Below are 24,527 nucleotides of genomic sequence, written 5' to 3'. Positions count from 1 at the left end.
AAGCAAGCGGCCGGAGCCGCTCGCTTCACTGTGTGAACTGACAGGTCCTTCTGCAGCCGGAATTCACTGAATTCCGGCCGCAGAAAACTGACCTGTCAGTTTTTTCCGGCGCCGCACAGATCCCGGCCGGAGCGTATACGATGTGTGTAGGCTCCGGCCGGGATCCCATTGAAGATAGATTGAAGATATGTTTCCACCCCGCAAAACTACGGCCGTAGTTCTGCGGCGAGAACTACTGCCGTAGTTTTAGTTAGTGTGAACATAGCCTTAAACTACATATTAGCCACAAAGCTAGAGTGGTTAGATGAATACATTGATAAACAACAGAAACCATGTTTTATTAGATATATATATATGAAAGAATTGTTGCCCAAATGCAGAAAAATCTATTTTTATATTAATTCAGTTATATTGGATATAAACCATCCCCAAGCACAGAGCTTACAGGTTATATTTCCCCATATCCCAGGGTCCCACAACTATTCCTAAGACTATCATAAAAAAAAATCTTAAGGCTGGGTTCACACTGGGCTTTTGAAGTCCGTTTAACGTATACGTTTTATGGGTTGGGGGAAGTCATTGTGTGCATCCGTTTTTCCATTGACTTTCATTTAAAAAAAAAAAAAACTGATTAAAATTGACACAAAGACGTGGTTGACCACGTTAAAAGTAGCCATGTAAAAAACTGATATGTTAAACGGACTGCAAAACCGCAGTGTGAACCCAGCCTGACTTTCCAAAAGCTTTTCAGTTTTAGACGTTAAGATCCCTTCTAATATCACATTCTATAGAATATCACATTGTTATGCAGGGTTCATTGTACGTATGTGTTATCTGCAGCAGGAAGGATTCCCAGGGATTTCAATGGCATAACGTCTTCAATGAAAAAACTCACTAGAGTCAATTTAGCCGCAGTCAACACATGGGAATTATGGGAAGGAGCTGCATATCGATGGCATAGAAAAAAAAAAGTACAGAATTAACCCTGCAAGTATATCAGAGAACGCCATTGCTTACAACAAGCCTGCTTAAATAAGCTACTTCTTGTATTAGACTCTAGTTAGTATGTATTACAAGAAAACCAGAATTCTGCATTGCTTGGCATTGATGATGATGATGATGATGATGGTACTATAGGTCACTCAGCTGCAAGGCTTAGATGTAGAGGAAGAGGCTGGGGACCGGGTTCACTTGTTTTCTTTCATAGCGTGCTCATATTCCTCCACTTCGCTCGATTCACCCACAATCTTTCCATCCACAAGAGTCTGTGTGACAATTTTGACTATTTTTTTTGTTCTGATGTCTGGTTCTGTAAAATAAAAAAAAAACTATTTTACAAGCTTAGAAAAAGCATCAATAATAGGTAATATGAGGATCCTAGGGGGAGGTTTTGGTAAAGGAAGTTGTGACTTAATTTATGGAAGATTGGTGAAAAAGCATTTTTTCCATTACTATCCACAAATAATTTTTCAAAAGGTCTCGGTAGATTGTATGGGACATTAAAAGGCTTAGAAATATATAATTGTTGTCTTCCAAAAACCACACTCCTCTCCTAAGGTTGTGTGTGGTAGTGAAACATTGCTCCTTTCACTTAAATGCAACTGAGCTGCAGTACCACGCCCAAACTGAGGACAAGAGTGGTGCTGTTTGTAATCTTATGTTTGTAATTAAAAAAAAAACATCACCCATCTTGGGAAAAAATGGTATGAATCTTTTGATAAGAAAAAAAATGATGTGACGGAGGATGTTATGAAAATAGTTTTGTACGTTTCCCTGTGTGGATAGGGTCAGATATGTAGCTCCTGGGCCCCAATGCAAAATCTGTAACAGGACCCCCTATGTTTCATGTGCATTTTACGATACTGCTGTATTCTTATGTAGGAAGGGGATGTTGAGCCCACTATGGCACCAGGACCTGAATGTGACTTCTACTTCTGAACCCCAGGAAGTTACGACCCTTGGTTTACAGGTCAACTAGTAACCAAACATTGTCAGCAAAATCTGTCTATGATGCAGCAAAAATACTTCTTCAGATACTATCTTCCTATATATGTCACTTACGTTTTGGTTCTGGGATGATGATCTCTCTGAAAAGTAACAAGAACAATTGTTAGTGGGAACTGAAACAATGATTGAATCCTAAAGTGATATCACCAGATTTTATTTCTAAAGGGGTACTCCAGCGAAAAGCTTTTTCCCAGTAATTGAAACACATTGCAAAGCTCTGTGGCAGCCATTTTGTGACAATGACATCATTTGCATTGGGACAGCTTCCTGGTTTGGGGTTTCCCATGATGCACTTTGTCTCCTGTGATGTCTAACTGACTCTGTAGAACTGTTAGAGGGCTTACATCTTGCTCAGCCAATCAGAGCTGAACAACCTGAGTCATCTGACAAAGGGAGGCTGGCCTAACAGGGCTTAGACCCGCCTGCATCTTGGTGATGTCATTGTCACAAAATGGCTGCCACAGAGCAGCCTGGGGTCAACAGTCATTAGATAAGATATTGAAGTATATTACAAAGTTATATAACTTTGTAATGTGTTTCAATTACTGGGAAAAAGCTTTTTGCTGGAGTACCCCTTTAAGGCCAACAAGGACGCAGAAGTCTTGTTATGTGTCCTTACTGCTGAATAAAATAGGGGAGATTGGTCACAAGCTTAAAGGGGTTGTGCAGGGAACGGCTTAAGCCTCCCCAACGCTTACTTCCTGTATTTCTACATCTCAGAAGACAGGAGGGGACTGGTGTATGTCCGCACACAATATAGCTGTATGATGTTGCCGATGTAGCAGTGTAGGCCGGAGATGTGTGGAGAAATTGTAAAGCATGTCGGGCATTTAAAGTGGCTTGAGTTGTAGACAAAGGGAGGGATTTATGATGACCGGCGTACAAGTATGCCGGTCTTATATTAGGCCCCGCCCCCAGGGAGAAGGGGGAATCTGCACCTTCTCCCTTGCGTACACATCTGGCGTATGTTTCATAAATGTCCCCAAAAGTGTCATAAGTTTTGAATGGTCTGGTGACCCCAATAGAAACTGTGAGAACCTGAGAAAAGTGAGGACGACTTATGTAAAAACATGGGACTTTCTGTGTTGGGCGCACAGATAGCAGTAAGTTGGGTAGAGAAGGTCTTAGACAAATGCTTTTTTCCCTGCTTGTTCTAGTGAACACTCACACTTCGGTCCATCAAAACTTTTGATGTGTGCTAGTTTTTTTAAAGTGACATCTAAACTTTCAACGAGTAGTGTTGTGGACCAGCATTTCCATGCATTACATGATCAGTTATTGGGTTACCGGAACACTGCAGTGCGTTCTTTGCCTTGTGGGGTCATAGGGTTATTGAGCACCTGTATCCAGATTAACCCCTAGATCACAGCTGATGACTGGGGGCACAGCAGACAGACCTCCAGAAATTAAAGTCTTTCCTTGGTCTTGCAACTGTATAGTAAGTCTGTAAAAACCAAGCCATGGGCCTGAAGTGTAGTATTAGGCTTGTCTTCCTCTTGGAAAGGCTTTTAGATCGGAAGGAAACATTACGTAACTAATAAAAAGAAGTCACGCCATAGAATCTGTGCTGGAAAGGATTTGTGTCGAACATCTCACACTCACATGAAGCTCCCACACACCAAGGACAGCCAAGGAATGTGGGGCCTGTGTTTACAGAGAGGGGGCTACATATTACACAGGCGTGTGACATTCTCAAGGTGTCATACTTAATCACTCCCGCCATCCATCACCGCCACTTACGCTGGTTCTCCTTCCAGTAGACGTCGGTACTCGGCAATTTCAGCTTCCAGAGTCTCTTTAATCTTCCACAGTGCCTCGTATTCCAGTTTGTTGTTTTGTATGGTCTTTAATACCTCAGATAGCTCCTGTTCCGATATAATGATATTGCCCTGCAGTCTCTCCAGTTCCTTCTTGTACCGCAGCTCAGTTTCATCCAGGTTTTGCCTTAGAGCATTTACCTGCAATACAATGTCATCTTTGTATTTTTGGTTGAATGTTATCGGAGAAGAATTCCTCGAAAATGGTGAACATACACATACACATAGGTGATAGTGTTGAGTGGAGTTGTCGAACTGTTTGGGTCCAGAAACCTTCTCAAAATCCGAATACCCAGCATTTCAGTCCCGGCATCTGGAGAAGTTGGCTGCCCCAGGGATTCCTGGAAAACATGGATACAACCATAGGCTATGTTCACACATAGCATTTGCGTCAGTCTTTTGGTCACTTTTTTTCAGCCAAAACCAGGAGTGGGTTGAAAACACAGAAACTGTGCAAATCTTTCCATTATAATTTTGCCCTGTCAGTTCCACTTTTGTTTTTGGTTGAAAAAATACTGAGCAAAATACTATATGTGAACATAGCCATAGGCTGCATCCATGTTTTCCTGGCAGCCTTAAGGCAGGATCTAATTTCTCAGGATGTCAAATGCTGAGCGTTCGGGTTCGGCGAACAGTTTGGCAACTCTGCTCAACACTATTATTATCTATGGTCTATTTATAATATTGGTGTCTTCTTACTTGCCTTCTTGGGTACCACGGCCCCGGTGTGACTGCTACCTCTGCAACGCCTGTAGTTATACCAATACAGGAATAGGGAGATGGCATTAACCAAATCTTCATGCTTTATTGTTTCTTACACAAGCACAGCTTCATAGCAGGTAAGCAGGGACGCCAGCACCCACAAGAAAAGGTTACAGCTGTTTTACACATTCATGTGTGCTTCTTCAGATGGTCTGAAGAAGCACACGAATGTGTGAAATGGCTGTAACTTTTTCTTGAGGTTTCTGGCATCCCTGCTTACCTGTTATGAGGTTGCCTGTGTGTAAGAATCAATAAAGCATGTAGTGAATGTAGATCTGGTGAGTGCCATCTCCTTATTCCTGTATTGGTTTGCTACTGCGGAACTTGTGCCTTGAGACTGAACACTGCCGAGTGCTTTGATCTAGTGTCCTACATGTTTATAGAGTAAGGTGAGAGCATATTAGTGCAGTGCCGACTGCTGTCTTCTACTGTGTCCCAATAGTTATACCCACTAAATATACATTTTTATAATTAATCCGGCACATCCAGTCCATACTTATTATCCCAGGCATGCACCGGTGAAGGCATTTCCACCCGTAATAAGTGGCATCTATACATTTCTAGTCTTTTGTATCCCTAGATAGTAAGCTATATGTGTGTGCAGGTATATAGACCACTGATCCTCACCTGGTTTATTGTTGTCTCTAACTCCAGCTGCAGTCCCTGTAACACGGTTTTTCTCTCTCGTACTTCATCTTGTGCCATCCGCATGTTTTCATTGTCTTTTGCAAGTTGCAGGGAAACTGTTTCATACTACAAAACAATTGACATTATTACATCCCACAGCACGAAGATGTTTTGTTCCAGAGACCTGACCGCTCAGCCAATTGTAAGCTATACTGGTGAGCTCTCATGTATTCTATACCTGAGCCTGGAACAGAGCGTCTGCGTCCTCCTTATTCTTCTTTATTACGGCCTCATACTGTGCACGGACTTCATCCAAGATGGACGTGAGGTCGGGCCCCTGGACTGCATCAAGAGCTACTTCAACTTTTCCTCTCTCTAGTTTATCTCTGAGATCGGCAAGATCCTGCATTACAGAATGTATGTCAGTCCACATGCAACTTAAGTAACAAATACCATTGTACATTCAAGTTTGTACCAGTTTGCTTAGTAAATATTAATAATTTTTATTACTATCTGGTCGGTGCTGGCGTGGAGACCCCAGTGGCATGCTCCATTTTTCAAATCGCCACCGTTTCTTTATAGGCCCTTCAGCCAGCTTCATGCACTGGAGGCGCCCCCAGCATACCGATATCCCCTCCCCTCGGTGACGCAGCCAGAATTGATTCTAATGGAGACACATCTACAAGGGGAGGGGATAAAGATACACTGGGGCGCTTGGCCCGTCTCCAGTCCATGGAAGTTCACAAAAATCGTTGCCAATCATGGACACCATGTACCGTGTTCAAAAATGGACCGCACCACCGGGATCTCCGTACCGGAGCTGACCAGGTAGTGGAAAAAAATTGGTATATTTGTTTTAATCCCTCCCCTTTATTCGAGAAATTTTCTCCAATGTGAACACATCGATACATTTTTTTTACTTAGTTTCCTCTGGAAAATAAAAATCCTACATTTATCACCAAATTCTTATAAGAGAACCTGTCATGATTAAAATGCAGTCCAGTCAGCAGGCATTATGTTATAGAGCAGATTTATACATAGTTTTGTGGGGGAAGTTTCTGGGTGAGGGTGGGTTCACACTGCGTTTTTGCAATCCGTTTAACAGATCCGTTTTTTTTAACAGTAAAAAAAAAGTAGTGTCAACAGTACTTTATTGTGTGTCAAAAAAAACGCATCCGTTTTGATCTGTTTTTTTTTTTTTTATAATGGAAGTCGATGGAAAAACGGATCGAAAACTGATGCACACAAATGCATACGTTTTTTTGCAATCAGTTTGCGGATTAGTTAAACGGATGCTAAAAACGCAGTGTGAACCTAGCCTGACTTGACATTTTTTTATGGAAATCTCTGGATCATTCTGGACTATGTAGTCCTACCCAGATTAAGCAGAGATTTAAATGAATAAATGTTAAGTTATCCTGAAACTTTTCCCATAAAACTATATATCCAGCTGCTCCGCTCCTCCTACCATCACATGATGTCTACAGATTGTATAAAATTTTGAACGTGACAGGTTCGCTTTAAGGGGTTAACAAAATTCAGTGTAGCACCTTCGCTTTAAGCTTTATTGCTCCAATGGACATAGAAAATGTTTAACAGTTCCACCACTAGGTAAGAGAAGATGGGATGCCGTCGGGTAAATGATTGATGGTACCTGTTTGTGGTCCTTCTTTAAGGTCAGAAGCTCACTCTCCAGGCTATCCACATCGGTCCTCAGACTGTCACAAATGACAATATGATCATCCTTGGCTTTACGCAACGCGTTCATATCCCGCTCCACAGACTGGCGCAAGGCAGATTCTGTGCTCCACCTAATAAAAATACAATGTTTGTATTGCTGGTGAGGGTACAATGCATACCTGTGCAGATTATCATTACTTCAAGGCATACTTTATGAGGATTAAAAGGAATTTTCCATAACAAGGCAAGTCTGCTTCTTTTATAGGCCTGCTTGGCATGGGGTTCATTTACTTATGATATAAGAGGCTTAGTGCTTGTGTTTCTAATGTCAACTAATAAAGTGCTCTAATAAAGTCACGTGCCAGAGATACAATGGAGAACTGCAGAGCTGCACTGGATGGAAGGTAAGTTATAATGGTGTATACCACACCTACACATTAGGGTGAGTATATAATTTTCTCTCAGTATGTATACAATTCTTTAATCTTTGTTACTAGCAATTAAAGTTTAGAGTTCCCAGTATAGCGTTAATAATATTAGCAACAGAATATGGTAAAATAGCGAAAGAGATTATCTCAGAACAGTCGTGTAGGAATGATGAGGTGAGTATTACTTATTTTTTTTATTTTACCATGTTCTAAATCATAAAAAAAATGAAATTAATAGACAACCCCTGTGATACTGGCAGAAAGGTATGCTGATATATACCACAGCATACCTGTGTGAGTCCATCGAGTTCAATGGACCAATGATAGTCTACTAGTGATTACATAATGTGATATAAGATGGCGATATTGAAGCAAGGAAAAGATTTGTGCCTGTAGGAATCTGTGAGAATGGAGTTTGTTGTGACGATACAGTGAAACTTTCAGAATAGATCTGGTAAATATGCCTAGAAATTGCATTTTGCATTGGGTGAAGTAATTCGAAACGACTGGGTGTTTATGTAATGGGAAAAGTTCGGTCTACCTAAAGATTTTGGAATAGACAGTCAATAGGATTCGAACTGTGTATGAGTGTAGTTCCAGAAAGCCAACCTGACTAGTATGGAATTAAAGGGGTATTCCATTCAAACATAACTTTTCATATGTTGCTGCCCATGGTGAGACTAACAATTCCTTCCTTATTATCTATTCAATCTCCTTCTCCCAGTTCTGAGCTGCTGTTTTCTGCTGAAAACACAAAAAAAATGTGCGTGAGCTTTTCTCTCCATCTCCACCTCATCTTCCCTCCCTTCTGAGATGGCTTATGTAAACAAGTCCCCGGCAGGCTTTATCTGCAACTTAGTAGCATCTTCGTAATACTGGGAAAGTTAATCTGAGCTCAAGTGGCTGAAGAACTCACTGTGATTAACCTTCCCAGCATTACAAAGAAGCTACAAAGTTGCAGATAGGGACTTGTTTACATCAGCTATCTCAGAAGAGAAGGGGGAGACTGAGAGAAAAGCTCACACACAGATTTTTGTGTCTTCAGCAGTAAGCAGCAGCTCAGAACTGGGAGAAGGAGACTGAATAGATAATAACAAGTATTGAATTTATTATTAGTTTGACCATTGGCAGAAACATAAGTGAAGTTATGTTCGAGTGAACTACCCCTTTAAGGGCATCATAAGTCATGGTATGAAGTATCTTATGAAAACATCTGAGAGAAGATCTGCCAAATGTAGTCTATTAGCATTACTTTCTGTGATGTCACATTCAATTTCAGTTTCCCCTTCCTACCACTATACATGATCACAGGTGCAGTCATCTAGGCGGTGGGGTGGGGGGCGTTGTCAGTGGCGTAACTACCAGGGTCGCAGCGGTCGCCGCTGCGACCCGGCCCGCCACAAGGGGGGGCCCGCGGGGCCCGCAGGGCCCCTGAGGCCCCCCCTCATCAATCCCTCTTGTGACCGCAAGCAACATTGTGTTGCTTGCGGTCACAAGAGGCCGCCTCCGTCTGCCCCGCATCATGCGCTGCTGCCGGGGGTGTCGCGTCCTATCCCCGGCAGCGTGCGCATCATAGAGTTCCCTGTGTGCCTGTTACCTCCGGCACAGGGAGCGCACATTAGAGACGCTCCCTGTGCTGGAGGTCTCAGCACAGGGAACTCTATGATGCGCACGCTGCCGGGGATAGGACGCGACACCCCCGGCAGCAGCGCATGATCCGGGGCAGACAGAGGCTGAAGAAGAAGATCGCCGGGGGAGCGCATTGATAGGTGAGTTGTGTGTGTTTTTTTTATTTGTTTTCATAAAGGAAATAGGGGGCTATCTATAGGAGGGAGGGGGAGAGGGGGACATTTATAAAGGGGGGGGAGGTGGCCATCTATAAAGGGGGGCAAGAGAGGGGACCATCTATAAGGGGGGGAGGGGGCCATCTAAAGGGGGGAGGGGACCATCTATAAGGGGGGGGGGGAGAGGGGACCATCTATAAGGGGGGAAGAAGGGGACCATCTATAAGGGGGGGAGAGGGGGACCATCTATAAGGGGGGGAAGAGGGGGACCATCTATAAGGGGGGGAAGAGGGGGATCATCTATAAGGGGGGGAAGAGGGGGATCATCTATAAGGGGGGGAAGAAGGGGACCATCTATAAGGAGGGGGGTTAGTGGGCCATCTATAAGGGGGGAAGGGCCAACTATAGCAGAGGGGGATCATCTATAAGGGGGGGAAGGGGCCATCTATAGGAGAGGGGGCTATCTATAGGGGGGCAATATATATAAGGGGGGGAAGGTGCCATCTATAAGGGAGGCATATATAAGGGGGGGAAGGGGCCATCTATAAGGGGGGCATCTATAAGGGGGAGAGGGGGCAATCTATAAGGGGGGGCAACATAGGGGGAGAGGGGGCCATCTATAAGGGGGTATACACAGAGGGGGCATCTATAAGGAGGCTACATAGTAGGAGGCATATACTATAAGGGGGGATACACAGAGGAGGACCATCTATAAGGAGGCTACATATAGGGCATAAACTATAAGGGGGTCACATAGAGTCAGCCTAACCACTAAATGGGGGCATAAAGGGGCCAATAAAAATGTGCAGTTTGTAGAGAGATGAGGATGGTGTCAGTGTGAGGAGCCTAATATGTCTGTCTGGCAGATTCTGTGGATTCGTGGCTCGGAGAAGTTCATGATGGCCCAGGACGGATGGAGAAGAAGATGAAAAGGGAAGAACTCCGATCAGAGAAGACGTCCCCTGTAAGTCACCGGATATAACTGCACTGTAATGTATATGGTGTATAGAGCCTGTGTGGAGCTGCGTCCACCTCTATATGACTGGATGCGGTGATACGTGTACAGTGGATGTTATTCAGTAGCAGCGGTGGTGTTAGTAGGTGGTGGTAATAGTCAGTAGCAGAGGTGGTGTTAGTCAGTATGTGGTGGTGTTAGTAGCAGCGTTGGTGTTAGTCAGTATGTGGTGGAATTATTTGTTACTTGTTATCTGGTACTGTGTTTTATTGGTCTTAGTATACAGGATTTGGTCAGTAACAATATGACGGTAATATGTATGGTGATAATATTTCTCTTCCTATCTTTCTTATATGCTGGTGTTATTGGTAATATCTGTCTCGGTGTATATATATATATATATATATATATATATATATATATATATATATATACACCAATAGGGGGGGGGGGGCCCAAGTTGACCTTTCGCACCAGGGCCCAGGAGTCATTAGCTACGCCCCTGGGCGTTGTACCGCTTATGGGCTGGCTGAAATTCCACATTGATTTTAGCCCTGTCCCTGTAAGCTACCTTGTGTCTAACACTACAAGATAACATGGCTAATCACTGTGCCAACCATCCCCTGCTTGGTTACACAACATGTGTCTTTTTTAACCGTACCAACTATGTACCTACATGGGATCTATATGGCAGTATTGTCTTAGAACAATATATAGCAGTAATATGTTGGCCAAAATACTATTTGAGTATTGTAAAGGGGGCAAACTGTGTGATGCTTAGGGCACAGTTTCTATGAAGGTAGCCAGATCTGTCTGCATTAGCGTCCTGGGAGGTCGTACATTTCTTATACTTACTTATCCTTGAAGTCATCTGCAGCCAATTTGCTGTTGTCAATAGCCAGTAGGAGCTTTGTATTCTCAGAGACTGCATTTGTAATCTGAAAGAACAAGAAGAAGCCTGTAAGAAGAATATTCTATTCATGTTAAAGGGGTTGTCGAGCGAAAAACTTTTTCTTTCAAATCAACTGGTATCAGAAAATTATATAGATTTGTAATTTACTTCAAGTCTTTCCATACTTATCAGCTGATGCATGTCATGCAGGAAATGTTGTTTTATTTTCAGTCTGACACAGTGCTCTCTGCTGACATCTCTGGCCGAGAACTGTCCAGAGCAGGAAAGGTTTTCTATGGGGATTCATAGAAAACCAAGACAAAGTTCCTGTCTCGGCCAGTGATGGCAGCAGAGAGCACTGTGTCAGACTGAAAATAAAACCCTTCCTGCAGGACATACAGTAGCTAATAAGTATGGGAAGACTTGAAATTTTTTAATAGAAGTAAATTACAAATCTACAGTATATAACTTTCTGACACCAGTTGATTTGACTATATTGGTTTCATAAAGGTTTCATGTGGCTGAAAATTTTTTCCTTTCTTTCTGGTTTTTATATCATTGAAGCCCCTTGCACATGCCACAAATTGGAGCTGTTTTTTGGAATTGATCCTTATGGTTGTCCTTCTTGATGTCACAATTTCTGTGTTGGGGGGTTTACTTTTTGAGGGTCCCATGCCACGAAATAGGCCTGCATTGTACTCCCTCCAATCTTTGCATTTTAAGAAAACTGTTTTTTAAAGTAGATTTTTTTGCCCTAAGTTATACTTTTACTTTTGCATCCTTGAATGTTTATTAAACCAGATGTTTAGCGTAGACGTCAGCTATAGTACTGACACATTACAGTATGTAAACACACCTAATGCAAACAGACCATAAAATTACAGTAAACTAATAATTGGACAGACCTGAAGTGTGACCGACCCAGTACATTCCAGTAGCTGTTGTAAATGGTTTAATGGTTTAGCAAATGTCTAATATGACATAAAAAACCACAGACATGATTGTATTATGTGCAGAAAATAAACACCAAGATACAGACATGAGGCTTCGCGTGTAACACAGTAAAACCCTCAGCCGTCTGTGACTTTCTAATACACACAAGTAAATATAGATAAAAATCGTCTTTTAGGGCAGGTTCACGTTTGTTTTCTTACCTTATTTAGTCAGGGGTGTAGAAGTATTTCCGTTGTACAGAATAGGGTTTCTGTCAAATATTTGCTTCCAGACCCTTGATCATTGTTCCGTGGTAATGTTAGCTTTGTGTATATAGATATGCAGTGGAGTAGTTATAGAGGGTACAGTGGTGCAGTCATACGTGGTGTCAGACAGAGCCCATTGGCGCCAATGTTGTATTAGATAAAATAACTGCTACATGATGGCTGAATACCTTGAATACCATTTGAAGGCGGCTATCTGGGCTTGGAAAATAATGGCCCATTCCATCGTCTGACCATCAATATTAAGGCATAATTACACTAAACGATAATCGCCCTCACCCGGCCAATTACTGGCCGGTCAGGCCGATAATCGAGCAATGTAATAGCACATGTTGAACGGTAACTGTCAGCCGACGTGGCTGATCATAGTCTTTCAACGTGCAGAAAGAGCACAATTTTTGAAGCGATGGTCTGCTGTGCGTCGCTCTGTGGAATAGGAGTGGCGGCATCAGACTGCTGCTGACTTCAATGGGCAGCCTGAAGAATCTGCTCCCCGCTCGCTGTCTGTGTATGTAATAGCACACGCAGCAAGTGGGAAAAGAGGGAGAAGCGAGAGCTGACCTGACAGGTCGGCACTCACTTCCCCATATTATGGTGCCATGAAGTACGGCCTTTAGATCAATGGGGGTCCGCCTCCTGGACCCCCACCAATCAGCAGCTTGTGCAAGTGCCGCAGCCTCTTCAATGTTTAGCAGTGCTTGATCTTGCACTCACCATACTTTTACAGAACATATGCCATCAAATTTACAAGCCTGGATAATCACTTGAAGTCCAGATTTCTGTGCTGAATAATTTCCTTTTTTTTTTTTTTTTTTTTAAACTCAGACAACCCCTTCACTAATGTTTTCTAAGAGAAACCTTTGAAGTAGGCCCAGCAATATGTTAGAACAGCGATGTACTGAACCTTGAGATTATGTAGGGGGGTCTTATTCAAGTCTCACCTGCTTCCTGAGGGTGTTGATCGTCGTATAGTAATCGCTGTAGTCTTTCTTCACTATGGCATTCTCCGATAATTTCTCTCGAATTTGGATCTCCAGTTGTTGATTTGATTTTTCCAGTGCAGAAACCTTCTCCAAGTAACTGGCGAGACGACTGTTCAGATTCTGCATCACCTCTTTGTCATTAATCCCATTGTCCGGGGAGGAATTGAGAACTGGAGCTGTGGAGGCAACCCAAGGCCTTCCATCGTAAGAGACACTGGCTGAGGAGGTCCGAAGCTTTAAGGGACTTGCACGGAGGGAGCACAGGGTAGCCATCAGAGCTTTATGGACATAATAAAAAGAACAAACAAGAATAGAAAAGTGAAAACGTACTAAAATGTAATAATAATAGATGACTCAGAACATAGTAATTGAGGTTATTGGAAAGTATTCATACTAATGGTTTATAAGAGCGACTGGGAAATTCCTTTTTATAGTCTGACATGCCTAAACTTGTGGTTCTTCCAGCCACCAATTTCCAGAACAAAGAGGGCATGGACTTCACCCAATAATTCACCCAAACCCCTTTGGCACTGAGTAGACATTTTCCAGTTACAGATCTGACACAAAGGACTTTGTTAGAGGTTCTATCGATCTTAATGATACCTTATCACTAATGATACCTTATCGCAAAAAAAATCAATAGCCATTCCAACGTTGTGTTATGTCTGAGGTATTGAGTTACAGATCTGCAGCACCTCTTCTATGCTGAGAACTGGGAATAGTTACAGTTTTCAGTCCTACACTAACTTTATTTTGTGACCAATCTCTAAGGAATTTTATAAAACATTATAAGTCATAGCTTATGTCAGTCATACTAAGGAGAGAAGAGAAAGGTCAATAGCTGAACATAAAAGGGGACATTTATCAAAGCCGCCATCCCCTTTTCCCGTGCCCGGCGCAACAAGTTTACCCCTGCTTTCAGCCTCCTCCCTGCCTTGCCACGCCCCCTGCCCTCCCATCGGGCGAGTCGGGGTTAAGGCAGGCGTACGCCAGGGAGAAGGGGCAACTTTTTTAAAGGGGCCTCCTTCATGGCTTACACCAGTGGCACAGCCATAGTAATTGTCCCCCAAAGAGTTCCTATGTTAGGCTATTTTCACACTCGAAATTTCGAAAGCTCCCAGCATTTACATGGGCCGAGCAGGTCCCTGTAACTGGAGTAGATCTTGTTGATCTGCACTCGTTTAATGAACCTTCACACAACTCAATCAATTACAGGCTGGGCTGCACAAACACTGGCTGGATCATATGTGCGGCCCTTTAATTTCCTCATTTATTTTGTCATCACCATATAAATGGGTGATGCACGGCCCATAATGACGATTTAAGTGTTTGCACAAAAGATCCGATCAGTTGATGGAGAAGCATTAGATTTTTTACTGTCATTTTGTTTTAGCATAATTATCAGGAACAGGTCATTCTATAAGTACTGATTCGAATGGAATTCAGGCTGTGTAAAAGGGCCTTAAAGGGGTATTCCCATTTAAGACTGCTATGTCCTATCCATACGATTGGGGATAGTAAGCTGATCAGTAGAGGTCTGACCACTAAGACGCCCAACTGATCCCAAGGATAGGGATCCAAGTCTTCCTTTTAGAATGATGTTATTCTGATGTTATTCAGGAACCTATTCTCAGGACCAGTGAGGGCCCCATGGGTCAAACCTTCGGTGATCAGCATGATAACAACCTGAGATGCAAATGTGATGTCCCACTAGGGGTGTTACTGTTACATACACCCTTCTCAAAGTCTGTACTTTTTGTATTCTTGTTGTGGTAAAAGTAGTGCTAACATTCCAAAGCACTATGCACTGCTAAACTCCTCTTAAGAGAGGACTAGCCAGAGAGAACCTCAACCCACGCCGTGGACAAGGAGAAGTCACAGAGCAGGACAGTATCCATACTAGAGCCATAGAGCCAGGAACTGATCCGAACAGAGCAAAGATGCAAGTAGCCTATGAACCCTCAGAAACCTGAGAAACCTCAGCATTCGTTCATTCCAGGTAACAAGATCTGGGGTCTGTGTCACCCATTAGGAAGGTTCAACCGAGTCTAGTGGGCATAAGGTGGTGTGAGGACTAAAGTCAAAGGTCACTGGCACAGGTGTTCTTCTTATTTTTCTTTTAAGTCTTCTACCTCATCCTCCAACATCCCGGCAGAGCACATTACTACATGGGTTAAGACTCTCACGGCATCCTCCTCTCTGCTACTCTGCCTCTTGTTTTACTCAGCACAACTTAACCAACACGACTATATGCACTTATTCTACAGATCTGGTCGTTCTCTTATCAAGTGTTTATTGGATCTTTGTCAAGTGTATCTCGGAGACTTTTGTATTACCTGCTGCACCTTTACAAGTAGTAAACCGACTCAACTTAATTTAAGCCACCACCGACACAGCACACACACCACAACTAGGGATGGTCCGAACTCTCCGCGGCATCAGATTCCCGCTGTCTGCCTGCTCCGTGGAGCGGGTGGATACAGCGGGAGGACCACCTGGAAAACTGGGATAAAGTCTATAGCTATGGCTGTATCCCAGTTTTCAAGGCGGTCCTCTCGCTGGATCCGCCCGCTGCACGGAGCGGGCAGACAGCGGGAATCATTACCGAGAGTTCGAACCCAAACCGAACTCGGTTCGGACCATCCCTAACCACAACCTTTGCACACTCTCTCCTTTCTGTGGGTGGTGGGTCCTACTATCCGGGAGGGTCACTCTACCACTCTGGCTATCCGTGACTACATCATCTGTGACTACATTATCCCAAGGGAACCGACCTTACAAAATAAAAGCACGCGTGCCATCACAACTGTGTGCCCTCCAGGCACTGGTGTCACGTGACAACAACATAAGGTCCGGCTGTATCTCGGCCATCCACCCTAGAAGTGGTGTCACACTACAACACCTATTAAGTGACCGTCCGTCACTCCGATATAAAATCGCACCAGGGGTACACCACACAAATATGGCATGAAATGTATTCATAGATTCCCCCCCCCCCCCCAAAAAAAAATAAATAATAATAATAATAATCACTGTTGATTATGGTGTCCCCAACATGCCATTACTCTGGGATTCAGGGATACTTAAGCCAGTTATAACCCAAAAATATAAAGCTAACAGCAAAAAAAGGCACAAAAACAGCCATAGAAACATTAAGTTTAAAGGTACACTTTAAAAGTTACTCTTGGTATCAAGTGGCAGTGATGCCTTCAGGTCACTACTCACCATACACCATTACTATACTCATTCTGTACCATACTATACATATAGCTCCTGTTACCATCTGATTGTATCAGCATGACAGATCGCTATTCTTATATACAGCATTGAGACCTTTGTTCTAATGACATTTGTGAAATATCTTTTGCTTTGTCTCCCAGCTCGATTATCACTTCTGTTCATAGGACTTATTCTTCCTCCTTTTCGTGCTCAGTTCATATGACATGTAGGTCTTAGGTACAGTATAGGATGTTAACTTGGACTACTTGTTTTACCAGGAAGGAATCCCTTATGCATTTATGATCCGTTTTCCTGTAATATATCTTCTCCTTTTGTTAGTAAAGACAAAACCGCTAAATGAAGCATTCTGAAGTTGACATACTATGTGGTAAAGAGGAGCTTTTACTGCTTCTAGGATGGGCAACGAACCTATGTCTATAGGCATCTAGGCAACAAACCCATGTCTATAGGCATCTAGGCAAAGAACCCATGTCTATAGGCATCTAGGCAACCAAACCATGTCTATAGGCATCTAGGCAACGAACCCATGTCCATCATGAAATCTATAGGCATCTAGGCAATGAACCCATGTCTATAGGCATCTAGGCAAAGAACCCATGTCTATAGGCATCTAGGCAACAAACCCATGTCTATAGGCATCTAGGCAACAAACCCATGTCTATAGGTATCTAGGCAAAGAACCCATGTCTATATGCATCTAGGCAAAGAACCCATGTCCATAGGTATCTAGGCAAAGAACCCATGTTTATAGGCATCTAGGCAACAAACCCATGTCTATAGGCATCTAGGCAACAAACCCATGTCTATAGGTATCTAGGCAAAGAACCCATGTCTATATGCATCTAGGCAAAGAACCCATGTCCATAGGTATCTAGGCAAAGAACCCATGTCTATAGGCATCTAGGCAACAAACCCATGTCTATAGGTATCTAGGCAAAGAACCCATGTCTATAGGTATCTAGGCAAAGAACCCATGTCTATAGGCATCTAGGCAAAGAACCCATGTCTATAGGCATCTAGGCAAAGAACCCATGTCTATAGGCATCTAGGCAACAAACCCATGTCTATAGGCATCTAGGCAACAAACTATGTCTATAGCCATATGATGTGAAAGAAAACTTTTTTTTTCATAGGGCCCAAGTGTAACCACATCAGCTGCAATGTAAAAACTCTATACCCCTTATTAGATATGTATACATGTATATCATATACTTGTATCTCAGCGTTATCTCAAAAACCTACACAAGAAACATGAGACAGCCACAGGTAACGTACAGGTATGAGGTTTCTCATGCATGGCTTAGCTTACGCTTGGCTTGCACACAATAGCCATTGTAATAACCTACAACATTTCGTCTGCATATTTCCATAGTAGTCTGCTTCTTCCCCAAGGGCAACCACCTGTTTATAGCTTCAACTGTAACAGAATATTCCGACTGTGACAGCATGTGCAAACATTTACTGTATATTTCCCATGCTATATTGTTTCCCATGCTATATTGTTTCACGTGTATTCTAACACTAGGGGCAACACAATAGACAGAAAGTCAAGGAAGGTTCTATTCTGCCTTTAGTGAAACCTCTTTGGGAGTACTATCCAAAACTGCAGGGCAAAATGGTTATTTCAAGGGGTGGCTCTGTCGAAAAAAAGAGACAATATGGCATGCGTTATGTCCAGTGGATAAGCGATATGTGATCAACCCCTTTAAATTTTTATTTCTGAATGGAATTGCAATAATAAAAATGCGAGCTTTGTTTACATGGCTGTGGCAATGACCTTCATCTATACGTGAATCGCTGCTGCAGCCAATCATGTTGGTTCACACAATGTATGAAATGTTTGTATTGATATTTGTGTCCTTAATTTGGGGCAAACAGCGGCAATTATTTTAAGTTGTTCTCACATAATACTTTTTTTTCACTGTCCTTTCACCGTCCCTTGTGTTAAAATCCTTAAAGACACACCCAAAAGGGCCATCTTTGACTTTGAACTAGAATAACGTTCCAATGGCCTTTGGAACATGCTAAACCACGACCGTTGTTTGGTACTCAAAACAACTGACATTATTTTGGGTATCAATTAACGGCCATAGAAAATCATTGTGTGAACGTAGCCTTAGCGTGCACTCCTCCCTACTCATCCTAGAGTTTACTGGTACTCAGAAAACTCAGACCTCTACTGATCAAAACTTCTCACATGCCTATATGACATGTCAAAAGTTTTTTTAAGTGACTTTTCCCATTTGGACTTATTTTATGACATTCCCAAGAGATAAAACCTTTTTAAATGCTAAAAACATTGACATTTATTGGTTCATACCAGTTAATTGGCTTGATTGGATGTATTAGGCCCGGTTCGAGTGCCGATCTGCTAGATTGGAGCTCGTTTACTGGGCCTATTACACAGCTCGACTATCGTGTAGCAAGGGCTGTATATATATTGTCAGGGATGCCCATGCAGCCCTGGTTTTAAAAGTGTAAAATAATAAAGTTTATACCTGTCCACGCTCCCGGTGTTCTCCTAGCTTTTGCCCATTGTCTGCAGCCATCATTGGAACTGGAGCCGGTCTCAAAAGTAACAGTAAAAGTAAAAGTAACAATCACTGGCCGTGGCAGTCCCATCTCGGTCAGTGATTGGTTGAGCGGCTTGTCTCTTCAGTTCCTGAAGTTCCACCAGAAGCTGCGTACAGTGGACGGAAGCAAGAAGAACACTGGGAAGCGTGGACCATCGGCCGCACATTGCTATTACACATAGGGATGATTTTTAGGTTGGAATAAACTACAATTATCATTTCATCAGCTGATCGTTGTCTTTATTACAAAGAGCGATAATCTGCCAAATCGGGTCAGATTTGGCACATTTTCGCTCCATGTAATAGGGCCCTTACAGTTCTGATTTGTATGGAGCCGCACCAGGGATGCCATAGAGATGCAGAGGCCGCCTACTGTATGTCAATGTGCCTGCAATTTCGTATGAAGCTAAACAAATCTGGCAGAAAACACTGTGGCATGCTGTATGGGATATTACCAGGAGACAGCCGACAAGCAAGCGTTGGCCCCTAACTAGAGTACCACCCATACGGCTCTAATGCCGGCCCTAGGGAGAGATGTGGACAAATATGAAGCGTCTAAGTAACTATGGATATGGAGAGCTCATGAAGAGCATTAATAAAATGTCACAGTATGTGGCCTCTTGTGACATGGCAGATACGGGCAGTGTGACAATAAGAAACCAGGTCTATGGATGCAGGGGCAGATTACATTTCTAAGTAATAAAGGAAGCCAGTATGGGTTCACACATTTAGCATTCTAATTGCAATTATTGAATACTATACACACAATCCATACGTTCTTCCAATATTTCAGTGCGCTTCTTTCTATTGTCTAAAAATGTAATGATGGGTGTATCTGCTTCCTGTAAAACTGGGATTGGGAATATATATATTTGCTAGGTTATTACAGATTGGAAGCATCTTCAGTGCAGAAGGATGAATATTTAAAGTGAGACATTTATCAAAGTTACAGCAGGGAGGTATGCCAGGGAGAAGACGCAGATTCACCGCTTCTCCCTGGCATACGCTTGCCCTATCCACCGCTCGCCTGATGGGCGGGCGGGGGGGGGGGGGGGCATGGCAAGGTGGGGAGGAGACGAGGCCTCCTTCCACGTCTCATTTATCATGCTCGCAGGCGTGAATCATGCTGGTAGTAGGTGTAAATTTAATAGGCTAGGGGCAAGGTCGGGTACACATCCGTCTGGATCGAGTAAGAGGTGTGCGCCTCTTAGTTAATTTGGCCAGGGAAAGGGGGCGGGGCCTAATTGATAACCCCCCCAAAGTGTTAATGAAGACTTTAGTTGTGATCAGTCAAGGTCCCAGTGTTCAGTACCCCCCATCAACCGCTAGATATAGATAGGAGAAGCACATGGCTGTGCGCTTCACTCCCTACCTCGCTGCTTGATCTGACTTGTTGCAGGAGGTGGCCTCCATTGTAAGTCTATGTAGCCCATCTCCTGTAATGAGCTAGCTAGGGAGGGAGTGCTTCTTCCAGCAATTTCTACAGAACATGTCAAATGTTTTGATTGGTCAGGGTCTCGACGCCGAGACCCTGACTAATCAAAATATTTGACATGTCATCCGTAGTTGTCTACAATGCACGGACCTATCCAGTGAATAATAGTAATCTGTACCGCCGGATCGTTGCTATGGGGGCAGGGCAGGACTCCTATTGGTCTTACCAGACCAAGGAGTAAATGACTAAGGGCACAGGAATGGAGCTGAGGATGAAGGTAAGAGACTTACCTCTATCTTCTGGGTTTCCTGCGCCTTAAGGAGCTATCAGCAGGTTAGATTTGTAACACCACATGAAGCTGGTTGTAATTGAACGCCGCTATGTTACCCCAATATTGGATAACCCCTGTAGGGCTGGGTTCAACTTTTTTGTTACACTTAAAGGTCAGGGGAGAAACTGCCTAGAAAACTACATAGGGAAGACTGTGTACGCTTTTACTGCAAACCACCATGGTTTTGTGATGTGATTGTTGAAAGCAAAACTTTTGACATGTTGCAGAGACATGTCAAAAGTTTTGAACGGCCGGGATCTGAGTGCTCAGACTCCCATCAGTCTGTAAAACGAAGTAAGGAAAGAAGTGCACAGTTATGCGCTTCACTCCATAACTCGCTACCTTTTCTATTTCTATGCATAAGCCAAATTCCATAGGCCACGTTAAGGCCACGTTCACATGCTGTAAGACAGCAGCCGTTCTGTGACAATGCTTTATCACAGAATGGCCGCTGTCTGTGAAGTTCACCCCGGCGGCTACTGCAGAATGAACATTACTTCTTTGGAATTGGTATGCTGGCACATTTGGGTATTAATAAATTAATTATATTAATTAATTGACCATAGGAGACAACGTAAAGTGCGGCCAAAGCTGCACTTTACATTATCTGCACAGTCAATTTTGTGCGGCTACTATTCAATGAATAGCGGCCGCACAAAATTGACATGTCAGTTTTTTGTGAGGCCACATGGAATCCCGACCAGAGTGTATACAGTGTGTATACACTCTGGCCGGGATTCCATAGAATTCAATGCGATCGGCCGCTGTCATTAAATAAAGGCCGTTGTTGCAAACCTGTAACAATATCCGTTGTTGAATGAAAATATACATTGCGTGAACGTGGCCTAAATGTATATTGTCTCCTGCAGTGAATCGGGGAGTGCATAATTGGGCATTTCTCTCAACTCCGTTTAAGGATCGGTGAGGGTCTGAAAATTCGGACCCAAGCGATAAAAACTTTCATATATCTAAGCTACCTGTCTAAAGATTTTTTTTTTCAAATTACAGGACCACTGTAGGTAACTATCACTTTGGGATTGCATCAGAATACACTGAAAAAATCCTGTAGGTGGGCGATCCTCTTATGACGCGAACAGGGCACAGAACTCTCGGAACCGCCATTGTAATACACTTACAATGCAGTCTACGGAAATTCCGTCCCTTGCCCGCAACACCAGGACCACAGGATATTTTCAGCGTATCCTGCTGTGGTTGCCTAAGTTATAGGTAAACTTTAAGGACATTAGATTGTGGACAGGGGCTATGAGAGATGACAATACCTGCACAGTGCTATAGAATATGCTGGTGCCCTATAAGTAACATGAAAATAAATATATCATATAAAATAAATATATATATATATATATTTATTAAAGTGCAGAGGCTACATGCTCCTACTGAACTGCAAACAACCTGTCATTTACTAGGACGAGCTAATACACTGCATATAACGTATAATAAAAGGTCACATGATAAAATAAATGCTGCAATGTGCAAAATTAAGTAGTTTGTTCAGATTATGTTATAAATAAAGTAAGAATACAATTATATAAAAAAAACAATAAGTGAAATACGACTGCTATAATAAAACTGAATCAAACGAAGTAGCCATTTCATTACTAGGAATTCTGTATAATAATGATTATTAATATTATTAATACTAATAATAACAATAATAATAATAATAATGATAATAACCATAATATTAACAACAACAATAATAATAACAACCATGATGATAATGATAAATGCCTCCACTGACTTAACAATGATAAGTGCCTTCTTATGAACTATGACTATAACAATGATGTGTCTTGTAAGTGTCTCATGGCACCTTGCCCCAGGTATTCTAGGCAGTATATATAAGGAAGTCTGCCTACTGTACCTTACTCCAGCCGGATCCTTAGAGAGTTGTGAGCAGAGTGCTGTGTATCCTGTGCGCTTTATAGAGAGGAAGCTTAAGGGGGGGGGGGGGGGAATCACACCCACAGGAGGGAGGGCGCTCATTGAAGTCATTCACAGCTACCTGTAACATGTTTGTAACATTTGGCAACCCTACAGTAACAACTACCCTTTACAGGCACCAATATATCTAGGTATGCAGTATTTATGGTATATATGGGCAGCTAGGCAGGGATGATGACATAAGATAATAAATATCACTATATACCAGGAGGATGGTACACACCCTTGTGCACACATAGCACGATAAGTAGAAATATAGATGTGCACATAAAAAGACACCAACATAGAGTGAGCAGGATGTATTTACAACCTGCGCCACCCTGGGCTGCAATATACTGTGTATCTAGCTACTACAGTCCACACCCTGCCGGACCCTGAAAGAAGCAAAAACCACAAGGACCCAGATCAGGAAAAGTCCTTGTGATATTAGGAATGGTTTTGTTTGGGGTTGCTATGACAATTGTGAGGCCATTGTCGCTCAGGATTTTTATTGGGTCTCGCTGAGGACACACTGGCACTTGTCATCTATAATAGAAGCCTTTGTGGCTAGTTGGATGCTCATCTGGCTATAACTTTAGCTATTATACAATGCATTGACCGCTCTTTCTTGCCTGCCCATTCAGGCTTCCATATAGATGTCTGTCGCCATATTATTAGGAGTTGTCTCATATATCAGGGCTTCTATACATTTGAACATGTGCCTATACACAGGATAATACATCCTGGACTAGATGTGTCTTATATAATCATCACCTATCCTAGCAAAACCCCTAAGTCAGTGGCAGAACTCAAAGTTAACCATCTCTTATGGGATGCCCGGACAATTTAACGATCCCCCGTAGAGCGCCCCCTAATGTAAAAGTCTATGGAGCCTGTATTATGCAATGAGAAGGGAGATGGGCAGAGAAGTGCCTAGTGAAGTGCTTCTACCCAATTGTTCTAGTCAGTGGAGTAATGGCTGGTATTTCCTTGTAAACTGTCTCATAGATATGTGGAGTGGTAGAGTCTATGGTGGTGCTTGGCTTGTATACATATATCTGTCCACTAACATAGAACTAAAAGCGGCACTCACCACTAGAAAAAACATAACTGCTTTCTTCCATAAGTAGCACCTCTCTTGTCCACAGTTTGTGTGCGGTATCGAAGCTCAGTTTCATTGAAGTTAAAGGGGTTATCCAGCGCTACAAAAACATGGCCACTTTCTCCCTACTGTTGTCTCCAGATTGGGTGGGGTTTTGAAACTCAGTTCCATTAAAGTAAATGGAGCTTAATTGCAAACCGCACCTGAACTGGAGACAACAGTAGGGGGAAAGGTGGCCATGTTTTTGTAGCGCTGGATAACCCCTTTAATAGCGCAGAGTTGTAATACTGCACAAAACCTGAGAACAGGTGTGGTACTGTTTTTGGAAGAAAGCAGCTACGTTTTTTTTTTTTAATCCTGGATAATCCCTTTAAAACTCATTTTGTGGATCTCGTCCACACATCATTATTTCTTTTCAGACCACAGAAAGTAGGATCAGTGATGTCCTGGAGAAACCATCCGTATGGCATCTGTAATGAATCAGTTGTCAGCACCCGGGACCCAATGATACAAACTCTTCTCTATGACACATGAAAAGTTTATTGATAAGATAGGTTAAGCACATTTTCTCTATCTATGTCCATTCCCTGTCCAAGGACACCCAACCACGTCCAGACTCCTCCAGCAGACCAATGTAACAACACAGACATACCTCAACTCAGAAATGCAGGTGTGGCTGCAAGACTATCTAAACCGCCACCCAGAGAAAGGGGAAGTGTCCCAAGGCTGTGTGGTATACTGTGACGGTGG

General features: G+C 42.8%; 1 protein-coding gene across 1 annotated transcript; it reads right to left on the bottom strand.

Annotated features, from left to right (window-relative positions):
• Nucleotides 1-319: 319 nt before the first annotated feature.
• LOC138802620 (keratin, type I cytoskeletal 18-A-like) lies at nucleotides 320-22,666 on the bottom strand. The gene is made up of 9 exons (XM_069986123.1): nucleotides 22,617-22,666; nucleotides 13,111-13,430; nucleotides 10,916-10,998; nucleotides 6,868-7,024; nucleotides 5,452-5,616; nucleotides 5,214-5,339; nucleotides 3,748-3,965; nucleotides 2,062-2,087; nucleotides 320-1,309 (listed from the first exon to the last, which is right to left on the bottom strand). Exons 2-9 carry the CDS (start codon nucleotides 13,423-13,425, stop codon nucleotides 1,188-1,190), a joined length of 1,212 nt encoding a protein of 403 aa, XP_069842224.1. The 5' UTR covers nucleotides 13,426-13,430; nucleotides 22,617-22,666; the 3' UTR covers nucleotides 320-1,187.
• Nucleotides 22,667-24,527: the final 1,861 nt, after the last annotated feature.

Source organism: Dendropsophus ebraccatus, chromosome 10 (genome assembly GCF_027789765.1).
Source record: "Dendropsophus ebraccatus isolate aDenEbr1 chromosome 10, aDenEbr1.pat, whole genome shotgun sequence".
NCBI classification, from domain to species: domain Eukaryota; kingdom Metazoa; phylum Chordata; class Amphibia; order Anura; family Hylidae; genus Dendropsophus; species Dendropsophus ebraccatus.
The sequence above is the reverse complement of the archived record's forward strand: the minus strand, read 5'-3'. Positions and strand labels throughout refer to the sequence as shown.

Coding starts and splice junctions, on each gene's coding strand:
- LOC138802620 (XM_069986123.1), bottom strand. CDS start 13,425: ATGGCTACCCTGTGCTCCCTCCGTGCAAGTCCCTTAAAGCTTCGGACC. Junction 10,999..13,110: donor TCAACACCCTCAGGAAGCAG/GTGAGACTTGAA, acceptor TTGTTCTTTCAG/ATTACAAATGCAGTCTCTGA. Junction 5,340..5,451: donor ACGCTCTGTTCCAGGCTCAG/GTATAGAATACA, acceptor ATTGTTTTGTAG/TATGAAACAGTTTCCCTGCA.